We start from the raw sequence: 14618 nt of genomic DNA, 5'->3' as shown, positions 1-14618 counted from the left end.
CCTCTTAGGTTTATGCCAGGGAAAGGCTTCATTTGCTTTTGTTCACGTCAGTCTCCCTGGACAAATTCACGCAGGGAGAAGGCTATCAAGGCTACTAGCCATGATGGCAGTGTGGTGTTGAACTGAAAAGTGCAGAAGAGGACAGAGATGCATTGGGGCATCTGATTGGCCGCTGTGAGAATAGGATGTTGGACTTCTAAGATGGGCTGTTGGCCTGATCCGGAAGGCTACTGTTAAAGGAACAGATATGGGTGGATGGGGATTTCCAAGCTTCCCAGAATTGCCTTGGGAGTAAAGGTAAGGTATATTTGAGGTGGGGATGTTGATCTTTGAGATTTTGTTCTTAGCCATTCCGGAAAGGAGTGCTGCATGTGGAAGGTACAGGGGTCAGCAAACTTTTTCAGCAGGGGGCCAGTCCACTGTCCCTCAGACCTTTTGGGAGGCCGGACTATATTTTGGAAAATAAATAAATGAACGAATTCCTATCCCCCACAAATAACCCAGAGATGCATTTTAAATAAAAGCACATATTCTGCTGATGTAAAAACACCAGGCAGGCCCCACAAATAAGCCAGAGATGCATTTTAAATAAATGGACACATTCTACTCATGTAAAAACATGCTGATTCCCCGTCTGCAGGCCGAATTTAGAAGGTGATTGGGCCAGATCCGGCCCCCGGGCCTTAGTTTGCCTACCCATGGCTTAGACTAGGCACCCCCAAACTGCGGCCCTCCAGATGTTTTGGCCTACAACTCCCATGATCCCTAGCTAACAGGACCAGTGGTCGGGGAAGATGGGAATTGTAGTCCAAAACATCTGGAGGGCCGAAGTTTGGGGATGCCTGGCTTAGACTGTCAGCAGCGTCCCAATTTTATTTGCATGCCTCAGTTTCATGTGCTGGATTTTGCTGGTGGCTGTTTCTTTGTCTGTTTCGTTGCAAGTACTTTTATCCCACTCTTCAGTTGCGGGTGGGGGAAGACACCAAAGTGGCTCTCAAAGTTCAGTCGTAAGACAGTGCTGTCATGTTGACATCCTAAAAGGAAAGGCACAAAAGGAAAAGGATTTGGAGGGAGGACAAAGAAAACAAACTCGGGCACTCAGTTGCATTTTGGGTTAACTTGTTTTTGTAGTTTTAAGATTATAGTTTTCAGAGGCTGCTGCTACTGCTGTCTTGCTGGTGTGGAAGTGAGAGGGTTTGCTCAACAGGTTTAACCAGAAGTATTTTTTAAATGCCTAAAACCTTGCCTTGTGCAACATCGTCAAACTATGGATATTTACTCAAGAATAGGCATTGCTGTGTTCAAGGGGATTTACTCCCAGGTAAGTAAGTGTGCATTGGATCAAGGCCTTGATTGTGATTAAATAACGGATAAGCCACATAAGAAAAACGTAACAGTAAATAAGCCACAATAAGTTTTGTAAATACATTAAAACAAAAATAACATGTAACATAGTATTACATTAGAATGCTGGTGGTTTTCAGATGTCCTCTTTTTCTGGGTATGTATCCAGTGAAGAATCAAAAAGTTTCCCACTTACTTGAGACACATAGCTGCCAAGTTTTCCCTTTTCTCGCGAGGAAGCCTATTCAGCATAAGGGAAAATCCCTTAAAAAAAGGGATAACTTGGCAGCTATGTTGAGACAGCCAAATAGTATACATTGCAAGCTTCTTCCTGACATTATGGATTTTTGTGTGTGCTGGGATTTGGCAGCGGAGATGGGCAAACATGTCAATTTCAGTTCCTCTGATTTTCTCATTTTCCCAATCTTAAATTCGTTTCTCTGCAAATTCATATCAGTTCACACAAAAATGCTGGTGAATTTTCATGGGACTATTTTTTTAAAAGCAAATTCATCAGCATTTTTGTGTGAAGTTCTCCAAGTAAATAATAAGCACACTTTTGCGGAGCAATGTTCCTTAATATAATTCTTTGATATGTTTCCCCACCTACAAATATATGCCTTTGTATGCACACTTTACACCGGTAGATGCATTTTTGTACTTGGCTGGAGAGCTGCATTGCAAAATTAAGAGAAGCGTGAATTTCAAAGGATGGTCGTGTTTTGGTTCTCCTACAGTTTTGGAAAGTGCAAATCATAATAATGCTAATGCTAATAATTATTTTTCATTTGTATCACCGGCCGAAGCCGGGCTCACAGCGGCTAACATCATAAAAACAATACAATATGCATAAAAACAGACATCAATTAATTAAAATACATCTTAAAATTAATTCAGGCAAGTTAAAATCTGGGCAGGTGGCAATTATCAGGTTGGAATTGAGAGTGGCTAATACTTGCCAGGACCAGCTGTTTCCACTGATCATACAACGACCTGTGAGCAGGTTGGGAGCCTCCTTCAGGCTTGTTTTATACAAAGGAAAGTAAGTCAAACTGCATCTTGCCCAAAGGCCTGGCGGAAGAGCTCCGTCTTGCAGGCCCTGCGGAAAGATGTCAAATCCCACAGGGCCCTGGTCTCTTGTGGGAGAGCGTTCCACCAGGCTGGAAAGGCCTGGCTCTAGTCAAGGCCAGTCTAATTTTCCTGGGGCCCGGGAATCATGGTCTTCCTTTACATAAGACCACAGGAAGAGCTCTGCTGGATCAGGCCAGAGCCCATCTGGTTCAGCATCTTGTTCTCACAGCAGCCAAGCAGTTACCTGTAGGAAGCATGCAAGCAAGCCTTTAAATTCTAATGGAATCCGATGTCTCTCCCATCCTTAGACCTACTATGGTGTGTATTTTTTAATCTCTTCAAACATGTGGTTCCTCCTCCCTGCACCGTAGTCTAAAACTGTCCTGTTCAGGAAGTGCTATATTTGCATTTTTGAAGAACTAGTGCTTGGTCAAAGCATTCAACCCAGACGTTTTAAAAGGCATTTATTGGGGGGTGGGGTAGAAATGTCCCAGAAAATCAGATCTATCTTTGAAGGAGTCAGAAAGTGCATGACTTTGAAGTGGGTTTACTTCTAAAAAATAATTTACCCCCCTGCCATTTTTTCTTCAAGTGGGTGGAGATTTTCTGCTGCTTCAAACAGTGGTTCAATTGATCTTGGCAGCCCAGTGACATCCCCCTATTAATCCGGGCAAGATGCTCCATGGGAATAATGGGTACCCCTGAGCTTTGCAGAAGTTCACAAAATATTTACCAAAAACCATAAGGGGACAGCCACCCCCCACAAAACCAACCCAATGAGGACTGAGCTTCCTGAGTGTCACTTAGAGTAAAATGGAGAATGCGTGCATGGAATGGACTATTTTGTACGTCCAGCTGACTGCTGGCACCCTGAAAAGGAAAAGTCCTGCTATAAGAGCAGGATACACTGCAACATTTTGTTGCAGTTCCCACTTGTCCTTTCTAACTTTGAAGTGGGCTGCTGTGGAAGTCAGTCTTGTGGCTATTGAAAAGAACAAGCGCTTTAACTTTCTGGATCATGGAAGCTACAATATTTCTTCTAAAATGGAGATGGCTATTATTATTATTTTGTTGCAACTCCTTGTTATTCCCTTCCCCAAAATGAAAAAAAAAACCATGCCAAGGGTTTTAAGATAAGCCATGGGCCGAGCTTGCGATTGTGAGAGGCGGAAGGAATGTTTGAAAAATGTTTGCCAACTGTGGGGCTTTTAATACCAGGCTGAATCTCCTATTTATTGCAAAATGGGACTGACCTGAAGGTTATTGGTGCCTATTCTTTTTATACTCTTTATATTACGTAGGATAATGAGCTGATTATGGCCGTTACCTGTTTTTCTCTGTGTTCTGTACATTCATCCCAGTAAAAGAGCAGTTTTCCCAAACTTGTTGTAACCTACTAAGGCTAAGCTATGTAATCATTGTATCAGGAGGAGTCATAGAATTGTAGAGTCGGAAGAGGCCCCTAAGGGTCTTCTAGCCCAACCTCCTGCATTGCAAGAACCCGGTTTGAAACTCACTATGCAGCATCCAGCAGGGCTTTTGCTCTCAGCTTTGGCCGTCTATCTGAAGTTTGGGGAATGATAAAACTGGCCTGCCTTCCAGGGCCACTGTAAGGATTGTTCTTGGCGTTCTTGGCGTTGACGTGCATCTGTCTTGGAGTGTGCCTCCGGGGGTGAAGTCAAACTGCTGTGTTAACAGCACCAAAATGACATCCCCGGGGCACAAGCTTGGGCAATGTATATGGTGGTCCTGGGCTGCCCAGATTACAAGACTCTCCCCCCCCCCCCTTATCAGCCTCACTGATGTGGTCCAAAGGAAAGCAGAGCAATACGATGGACACCAGCATGGCTGCAGGAGTTGCCGGAAGGAGCAGTACAAGGCACCATCCATCCGCCTTAGGGACTCTACTCTGGATTTGTGTTTACTCCTTAACCTTTTCTTCTCCCAAAGATATCCCTCAAGGCAGCGGAGGTTTAGGATCAGAGTTTTCCTTCTCCTGGATCAGACATGCCCAAACTTCGGCCCTCCAGATGTTTTGGACTACAATTCCCATCTTCCCCGACCACTGGTCCTGTTAGCTAGGGATCATGGGAGTTGTAGGCCAAAACATCTGGAGGGCCACAGTTTGGGGATGCCTGTCCTAGATGGACTACCTTCCCAGGTTGACAAGCCCCACCTGCCCCATATTTCCCTCTATAGCACATGCAGAAGCCGCTTTCTTGACCGTTGGTCTCGTCCGCTCAATTCTCCAGAGTCTGTCTTCGCAGGCAGGGGAAGTCTCTAACTCAACGAGGGTTCGAGACCCATCGGCTACCCTCACCTGCTATGCACTAATGTTATCACCATTATTATTTGTTGGGCTCGTTTGCATCCCAGAAAGGTCACTTCAGTGTTGGGAGCCCTCGGCCCTCAGTATGTTACTGAACTACATCTCCCATCATCCCTGGCCATTGGCCTTGCTGGCTGGGGCTGATGGGAGTCGTAGTTCAGCAACATCTGGAAGGCCATAGGCCAGGCATCCCCAAACTTTGGCCCTCCAGATGTTTTGGACTACAATTCCCATCTTCCCCGACCACTGGTCCTGGTGCCATAGGCTCTCATCTCCTGAACTATATATGCTGAATTTTGTTAGATCCAGAAATAATAGACATTTTAAGCTCAACCTGAAGCAAGAGAATTAAAAGCAAGAGAACAAGTCATTGGGTAATTGGGCTCTCTTGTCTCTGATTATGGATGAATTACCGTGTTTCTCCAAAATAAGACACCGTCTTATATTTATTTTTCCTATAAATAAACAAAAACACTATGGCTTATTTTCAGGGGATGTCTTTTTTTAAAAAAATTAAGTATGGCACAGTTTAACCTACAAGTTTAAACTGCCTATCACTATGGCTTATTTTCGGGTTATGGCTTATATTCCTTGAATGCTTAAAAATCCTGCTATGGCTTATTTTATGGCTACGTCTTATTTTAGGAGAAACAGGGTGCCTTGTAGTGGGATTAGAGTTGGCAGCTTCCCCCTTGTGACTTCAGCAATAGTTTTGACATGTACAAATTAAGCACCTGAAGGTCCCTCCCACCCCCACGAAGAAAATCACTTTATCTCCTTGTTAGTAGGGATGAGAGAGAAGGTTGTTCAATTTGCATTTTAATATGAACCCACCGGTTTTTTTACTTCCTGCAGCAATGCATGAACTGAAACACAGCTTTCCTTTGAAATTCACACTTCTCCAAATTTTGCGATACGGTTCTTCAACCCACACATGCCCACGAAAATGTATATGTTATTCAATCTAATGTACAAAATGCATTCTTATCAGGGGAAAATTGTTTGAGGAAATGCATATCATATATATGCGCGCAAGACTGTCAACACATTGCAGTTTGTGTGACTGCCAGTAGGTGGCCATGCCAACTTTAGCAGAATTGCAGAACAACAGACTGACAGGTAGGTAAGTGAGCAGACAAGCCTACTGCAGACAAGGCACCATTTACATTTGTTGCTCCAACCACTTTTGCTTCTGGCCCCACTGACATGTGGCTGCCTGAAGGTTACGCAGAGGGGAAGGAGCCCTCAGGCTGAAAAAGGTTTCCATGCCTCCATAGCAAAACATTCCGGGCATACATGCATTTTCATTAGATGATACAAAATGGATTATATATTCTTTTTTGGGTATGCCTTGGTGACCTGCTGCACTTTTAATTTTAACAACCATATGTTGTTGGGCCCCAACTCCCATTCAGCCCAGTCAGATGGCCAATGATCCATGGACCTCTGACTACCCAGAGAATAGTTATTCCAACTTTAGTGGCTCCTCTGCAAACAGAAATTCAACAGGTGCAGTATTTTCTTGCACGGAAATGCAATGATGGGGGGTGGATGTGCATGGATTTCTGCTGAATGTGTGGCTGTTTTCAAAACCAAAAAGGTACCCTCTAGATTAAAGGGGGTGACCTTGTCTTTCACCCCCAACTCTTTTTGCACCCCCCCCAAGGAATGGTAGCAACTTGAAGTGGCCCTTTGCCCACACAATCTGGATTTCCCCACTTCCCCTCTCTGCCATCTGTATTGCTACTTCCTGCTACACTTTTCAGCTGGGCTTGTGGTTGCCGTGGAAGAGCAAGACAAATGCAGGTTGCAGTTTGCTCCAGCACCTCTGAGATCTTCCAGAACATTTTTTAGCAGTCATGCTCCAAGATGTGAATTTTAGCGGAGCAAATGCTGAAAAAAGGGGGAGAGCTATACAGTTGTACCTCAGAAGTTAAACAGAATCCATTCTGGAAGTCCGTTCAACTTCTGAAACATTCAACTTCCAAAGCACGGCTTCTGATTGGCTGCAGGAAGCTCCTTCAGCCAATCGGAAAACCCGTCAGATGTTCAGCTTCTAAAAGAACATTCGAAAACTGGAACAATCACTTGTTTTCGATCATTCGGGAGCCGGAATGTTTGATTCCCAAGGCATTCGGGAGCCGAGGTTCGACTGTAGCTTAGTTGCTTTGCTGCTGCTTTACATACCAGAGGTCCCAGGTTCAATCCCCAGCTTCTCCAGGTAGGGCTGGGAGCTTCCCCTATCTAGCTGCCAGTCAGTGCAGACAATACTGAACTAGATGGGCTAACAATCTGACCAATAGGCAGCCGCCTTGTACTAAATCAGACCATTGAGCCATCCAGCCCAGTACTTCCTACAGTATCTGACAGTGTTTCTCCAGAGTTTCAGAATGGTGTCTCTATATAAGGCAGCTTTGTCTGTTCCCAATATGGCTTTGGGTGACCCAGTTTCACACCTGCACACTCCCCATCGGATGCCTGTGACATCCGGGGACAACTTGCCTGTGCGCCCAGCTAAAGAGATCTTAGTTTGTTATCTTTGAATATGAGGAAACACGGCACAGTAGTTCTAAATAAAGAGAGCGTCTGTTTTTTATGTGCTGCACACTGTGCAGAAGCAGATAGGGTCTTAAAAAAGAATTTCCAGAGAGGGAGCCATGTGAGTCTGTTTGTCACATTAGTGAAACGCATTTTATTATGGCATGATAAGTATTTGTGAGCTACGACCTACTTCACTAGATGCACAGAGCTTCAATCTCAATTGTCAGGTGTATACACACACACACACGTAAATATCTGTGCCCTTCTTGCTCTGCTCACTAAGCCCCCCCTCCAAATTCCCCCCACATTTACCCTTAAGAGCTTCTCCTTCCCACCCCATGCAACTACTAAACTCACTTTTCACTTTTCCCAGTCCACTTCTTCATGGAAATACAGGATTGTGATGCTGTGGCACTACAGATGAGGGCTGTGTGATGACAGCCTTACGTTTATTTGTTTGTGTGTGTGTGTGTGTGTGTATACACATATTTGTATATATACATATATGTATGTGTGTGTGTGTGTGTGTGTATATATATATGTGTGTACGAGAAGATAAAGGGGGAGGGGAGGAAATGCAAAGGTAGGAGTTGAATCGCAATAGAATGCAAAAGTACAGTCTGTGACAATTAGGTTCAATCAGAGGTAGCCAATGGGGTTTCTGGAGTCCAACTCCGATTGGTTCCAGCTGCCCAGGGTTGATGGGTTTTGAGGTCCATCAGCGTCTGGAAGCTGCCACATTGGCTGCAAATGGATGCAAAATGACCACAGCAGTAGTAACATTTCTTTTAAAAAAGAAAGTTTATTGAGCAGCAAAAACAGACAATACACATGAAGGGAAAAACAAGCATATGAACAACAAAACAATATAGTTCAACATAGGGAGCTTTCAATAAGAAAGTCAAAATAAAGAATCAGGAATGAGTGAAATAGATACAATTATAAAATTGTAATGACATATAAAAACACAACTTACATTCTTCAACGGAAATAGGAATAAATGGAAAGGGATTGCCCTGTATTTATAGATGCCACAAAATAAAATCACATCTCGAAGGAATTGGCAGCCCATGTGACAACAGCAGTAACTGGTGATACTGTAAACATAGAATTGTAGTGTTAGAAGGAACCCTGGGGGTCATCTGGTCCAACCCCCAGCAATGCAGGAATATGCAGTTGTCCCATATGGGGATCGAACCTGCAATCTTTACATCATCAGCACCACACTCTATCCAAGTGAGCTATCCATCTTGGCATCTGAGTAAAGTACAAGTTATAAGTGTAGCAAAATGAGCACACTGGTCCTTCACACTATTTGTGATTGGTGATACCAGAATCACCTGTTAGCAGTGGTGAGCATATTAACATCTGCCACAGAACAGTAAACCATTGCCTCTGTTCACACCCAGATGAATAGAGTTGAACTTTTTGATAAGCTACAATTTATGAGCTTTATCTGGAGCTGCTTTGTTTTTTTCCAGGATATGCACCTTAAGATAACAGGAAGGAGCGGCTCTCTTAAAGTGATCTTTGCCCTTTGTGGGGTTTTTTTTTATAAAAAATAGTCAATATTAAATACAGCTTTAAAATGTTCTGGCCAGTTAACTGGGGCGCCTTTTTTCATTGTACAAAATGCTTTTTAATTGATCAAATGTCACAACCCTGGTTCTAAATGAACTCATAAATTAACTCATAAATTCCTCCTCCATCTCTGAATAGGGAATTACTAGGTAAGGCTTTCCCTTCCGAGCATGTATCTGCAAAACCTATTTCCAGCATTGGGAAAAAAAGCTTCATTTACTGTATCCAGAGATTCTAACCTCCAGTTACCCTTTCATTTGCTTCCTTGTAGCTCATTTCTGCTTCTTTCTTTGGGTTATTTGAAGCCTGCCGAGTCTCAAAGGTTCTTCCCCACCCTTTCAATGCATATACACAGTGCTTTTTTTATGGGGGGACGCAGGGCTACGCATACCCCTAAACATTTTGTGAATCTACGTTTGACCTCATTGAGGGGCAGTATTTCAATACGAGTAGGAAAATGAGAGTACCCCTGAACATTTTTTTAAAGAAAAGAAGCACTGCATATACGTACCATAAAAATAGAATAAAAATTAGACAAGAATGTAGAGTGTGAAACTCCAGAGAACCAGTTGCTGCAATGTATTAAAGCTTCTGCGTAAGAAAGTTATTTATAACTGTTTTAAAGTGATGTATGGAACAAAGAATCCTGAGGGACAGGAGAAAACGTGGTGTTTTTAATTCCTGACCCGCTGGAAGGATTAATTTAGATATTTTCTCTCTTCCAGGCTGCATAATGAGGATTTCCCAAGTCTCCAAGCTGGACACTCTCCTTTGAGTTTCGACAATTTCGTTTTGGATATTAAATGTATCAGAAAGTAGACTCCTCGAAACGCTTGAGCAGCAGCCCAGAATGTACTGGTGCGTGGGAACGGAGGACTCTGAGGACGACAGCAAGAGAGACATGGCGGCACAAGACGGTAAATGAAACACCTTTCTTGCCTAAGGCAAATTCTGACAATTCCATGCAGCTGTATGTAAATATGTATATACTAGGGTCTTTGAATTTCCAAGCCCTCATAACTCACAAATGGGGTGAGATTTTTAAAAAATTAAACTTTGTTTGCATCATTCGACAAGTATATAAAATATTTTTTTTATAATAATATTTTATTAATTTTCCAGAAAAAAGATTAACAAAACACTAAACACAGTAAGAAGAAAAACAAGGTAAAAAAGGAAAATACAAATACAAAAAGCAGACAAAAAACAAAAACATATAAAACATTATGTCTTATCTCCTCACATTGTATATTTGGGACCTCCTCGGGTTCCCGTTCCTGTGATTCTTATTTACATTCCTAATTAGCAAATTCTATATCAAAATCTTAACCTTATAAAAACTCCTTCTTTCCCTCTAAATAACATCTTCACATATTCCACAGTTTTATTTACAGCTTAATTTCTACTCTAAAATATTACTTTAGCATATTTTTTTAAATACAATTTAAAATCTTTCCATTCTTCTTCCATCGCTTCTTCTACCTGGTTGCGGATTCGTCCGGTCATCTCAGCCAGTTCCATGAATTCCATCATCTTCATACGACAAGTATATAAAATATTAAGGAAATTGGATTATGGGAAATGATCCATAACGAATTGAAGAAAATGTTTAAAAGTACTTTCCCCCAAAACCCCAGAGTCCTTTCTGTTGGGGATAATTCAGATTGAAATTCCCAGGTGTCAAAAAAGGTTATTTATGTATGCTATTACTGCTACCTGTGTTTGGTTAGCCCCAAAATGGAAAATTAGCGAGGTCCCAACTAAAGAAGAATGGCAACTTAAGTTGACAGAATATGCACAATTTGCAGTCTTAACATACAGAATAAGAGAACAAGAAGAACATACCTTTAAAGAAGATTGGAAAAGGTTTATTGAATATATGGGAAATAATTGTGTACAGCTGAAAACGCTGGCAGCATTAAGATAAATCCAACAGTGTAAATCAGTTTTGATGGATGCAATAATGGAATACTGAATGGTATAGTTTTTGTAGAACATGCAGGGATTTATGATATGTAAAATGAACCATGGAAAGAGAAGAAGGGAAGTCATTGATATTCAAGTAAAATGAATATTTTAAATTGTAAAACAGAAAATTTAATTTAAAAAATTATATACAGAAGAAAATTGGATGATACAAGGTAAAAGAAAATCGAATCCCTTGATATGGAATGACCCAGTTCATCATCAGTCCCCTCTTCCACAACCCTTGGGGTGAGGTCTTTCACTGCTGTCAGTCTCCAGCTCTGGAGACTGCTGACAAAACCACGGTGGAGAATAGAAGCGGAGGAGGCAGCCCTCTCTGTCTCTCCGCCCTGCCTTCCAGTCTCACATCACTGCCCCCCTCCAAAGCAACCCATAGGGAAGGGCCAGCCAAGAAGCCCAGCCCACCCCTCACCACCACCAAGCTTGCTTGCTCTTTCCGGCCACTTGCCAACATAACGGACAGCTTCCCCGAACCACAGCCCAGGTGAGCCACATGGGAACAGGGAGGACAGCCTGGGGCAGCTGCAGTTTGCTTAGGGTGCTGGGAATTACAGCTCTCTGAGCGGCCTCCAAGCAACTCTCAGCCCCATTAACTAACTACAATTCCCAATAATCTTTGGGGGAAGCCACAACTCTTCAAGAGTTCTTAAAATACGTGGTGCCGATGTGAACAAAGTGTGCCCAGGCAGAGGCAGGATTTGAACCGTGGTAGGTGCTGGAGATTAGTAGGGTGGGGCTATAGACAGGAACAAAAACCATCTGGAAGCCAGCTGAGGGATCCATTGATGCCATCTTGCCTGCCACTGACAAGGCTGATGCTCAGCTCACCTGTTCTTCATAGGGCTTCACCAAATGACCTATTTGTTGAGCATTCATTCTGATTTGTTTGGCTGTATGACAATGAACATTCATCCTGATTTGCTTGTGGGTTGTTTGTACGTCTTCCCAGTAACTGCCTATTCATTCTGTGCTCTTCCACCCATTTCCCTGTCACTTTCCCAGCAGCAAAAAGCCCATTCCTTTGTAAAAGTGGATTTCTTGTATTAGGGCGGTGGAGCTCTTTATTTCACTTCAGTGGTGCAAACCTAAATTTCATGGCATGCCCTTGAATCCCTCCCACAAGATACTGACAGTCCAGAGGTGCCCTTGTCGTGTTCAGGCCCGAAGCCAGAACTCACAGGGAAAGAGGCAAGGCGGGTTGAAGGTTGCTCCGACTGAGCAACTTGCTCCAACAAAGGTCGGGAGCACACTGAGGCCTTTTATACCTCTGTCCCAAGGCTGCCTCCTCCTGGCTCCACCCCTTGAGAGAACTTCAGAGCCTTAAAGGGCCAACCCAGTACGCTCCCAGTACATGTCCGAGCACAATTCAAAGTGTTGGTGCTGACCTTTAAAGCCCTAAACGGCCTCGGTCCTATATACCTGAAGGAGCGTCTCCACCCCCATTGTTCAGCCCGGACACTGAGGTCCAGCGCCGAGGGCCTTCTGGCGGTTCCCTCGCTGCGAGAAGCAAAGCTACAGGGAACCAGGCAGAGGGCCTTCTCGGTAGTGGCGCCCGCCCTGTGGAACGCCCTTCCATTGGAGGTCAAGGAGATAAACATTTAGAAAACACCTAAAGGCAGTCCTGTTTAGGGAAGTTTTTAATCTGTGATATTTTAATGTATTTTGGTACTTGTTGGAAGCCGCCCAGAGTGGCGGGGGAAACCCAGCCAGATGGGCGGGGTATAAATAAAACAACAACAACAACAACCACCACCACCACCCTCTGGCTTGAAGGCAGACACTCCTCCTCTGTTCCATAGCCTCCCTCCTAGTACACTCCTGGACTGCTGGAATGCTATGGGAGGCATATGGCTTTTCAGGGAAAGATGTCTGTAAGGGTCAGCCATGATGGTTTTGGAGGTTCCTCAGGGAGTTATTGTCCATCTGCTTAATGCACACTGGTCTCCCTTTCTTCCCCAGTCAGCCTGAGCCCTTAACCCAGCACTCCCATCTAGTGCCCCTGTAGCCTCCAACTCAGTGTCCAGATGAGTGTTGAGTTCAGGGATCATGGCACTGCCTGTAGGTTGTGTCCCCATCCCAAAACACCCCCAATGCCCTCTTAAGGCCACGTTGGAGTTAGCCCTAATTTCAACCCTGCTCCATCAAATCCAGGTTCATTTACCTGCTCCCCCCCCCACATGCTTTAATCAGGCACCGACCTTACAAGCTGTCAGTCTCCCTCCCCACCTCCAGGGAAAGCCAGCAGACATCGCAGTCTGTGTCATAGCACCAGTGTGCAACGTGGGTGTCGTGTTATGGAATCAGTGGCAGAAAGACGTTTTGTCTCGGCTCTGACAACAAAGGTCCTGCGAGAACGCCATAAGGAAACCTTGCCAGCTGTACTTCTGGTGTTTGTGGATTCGTCTCCATTCTTACTCCTTTGCAGCCTGCGTTTCGTTAACGAGATATATTTATGAATGGGGAAGGGATGCGTTTTGGATGCTGGCTTGTGAGCCAGGCTTAAACGAAAGCTCTGGCAGTGGTGCAATTGCAGATTTCTCGGAGCGATCGCAAAGAAATTCCAGCTGGTTTTTATCCTGGTGCTTTTTAGCCTTTATCAAAGGTCTTTTCTCACCAGGGATCACAGAGGGCTAGGGCAAGTCCCTGGGTCTCCATGAGCGTGGATGATATTTACTTTTTAGGCTTCTGTTTCCACCTCGCAGTGAGTCTATATCTTAAAAACTCATTTTTGGGTGTCTCTCTATGTATGTACGTGTTCGCGTTGAACCATGAACGTAATAATTACCGGGTGCTTTGAAACGATAAGGTGCTCTGTAAAAAAAAAAGAACTTATTACAAAGCATCTGAACTGCTTTAGGTTGTTATGACAATGAGCACTTTTTTTCCCAAGGGAAGAATCTCCCAAATTTAGTGGTACATAGCAGGTGTTTCCCTGCTGTGTTTCATCAGGGCACGGCTAAGGTTTGTTTCACTTTGAATATTGCTTTGTTAGAAGAATAGGGGACAAGAAACAATCAAGGCTGTCACCCTGTGTGCATTTAAGAGTTAATCCAGTTTACGTTTGTGGGAATTCCTTTCGGATAAGCATACATGGGATTGGACTGTATAACTGGACTGCATCAGCAACTGGCAGCCACGATGGCTAAGCTCTGCCTCTAAAGTCAGAGGCAATATGCCCCGGAATACCAGTTGCAGGATACTGCTGTAGGAGGGGAGAGGCATCTACCGGTAGCTGGTTGTTTTGAGAACAGGATGCTTGGCTAGATGGGCCAGTGGCCTGATCCAGCGGGGTTCATTTTATGGTCTTATATGTTGAGCATCTCTGTGTATATCTGGGGTTGCTACCATTTGAACATCTCTTTGTATATCTGGGGTAGCCAACATGGCGCCCTCCGGAGGTTTTAGGCTACAACTCCCATCATCCCTGACTATTAGCCACGCTGGCTGAGGCTGATGAGAGTCAAAGTCCCAAAATCTGGGCGACACAGCATTGGCGGTGTGCTTGATGCGGAATAAAATAGTACAGCTACCGCACAAGCATCTTAAGGCAGCCCTGTTTAGGGAAGCTTTTAATGTTTGATGGATTTCTGTATTTTAATATTTTGTTGGAAGCCACCCGGCCAGATGGGCGGGGTATAAATAATAAATTATTATTATTATTATTATTATTATTATTATTATTATTATTATTATTATAAAATAAGTCTTCATTGCAGGGGCTGGGGGTTAGATTATCCTCGTGGCCCCTTCCCTACAGTTGGATTTG

At 43.8% G+C, this 14618-nt stretch overlaps 1 protein-coding gene across 2 annotated transcripts in view; it reads left to right on the top strand.

The window, feature by feature from the left end:
- The window catches only part of LRRK1 (leucine rich repeat kinase 1), an 89607-nt gene that overhangs the window by 1081 nt on the left and 73908 nt on the right, over positions 1–14618 (top strand). For both annotated transcript variants that reach the window (XM_060282940.2, XM_088657460.1), the window contains exon 2: positions 9592–9783. In XM_060282940.2, coding sequence (XP_060138923.2) covers positions 9717–9783 — 67 coding nt within the window. In that variant the 5' untranslated portion in view covers positions 9592–9716. The remainder of the gene's footprint in view (positions 1–9591; positions 9784–14618) is intronic.

The sequence above is a fragment of the Zootoca vivipara genome, chromosome 13 (genome assembly GCF_965207765.1).
Source record: "Zootoca vivipara chromosome 13, rZooViv2.hap1.1, whole genome shotgun sequence".
In the NCBI taxonomy this organism is placed as follows: Eukaryota; Metazoa; Chordata; class Lepidosauria; order Squamata; family Lacertidae; genus Zootoca; species Zootoca vivipara.
The sequence above is the reverse complement of the archived record's forward strand: the minus strand, read 5'-3'. Positions and strand labels throughout refer to the sequence as shown.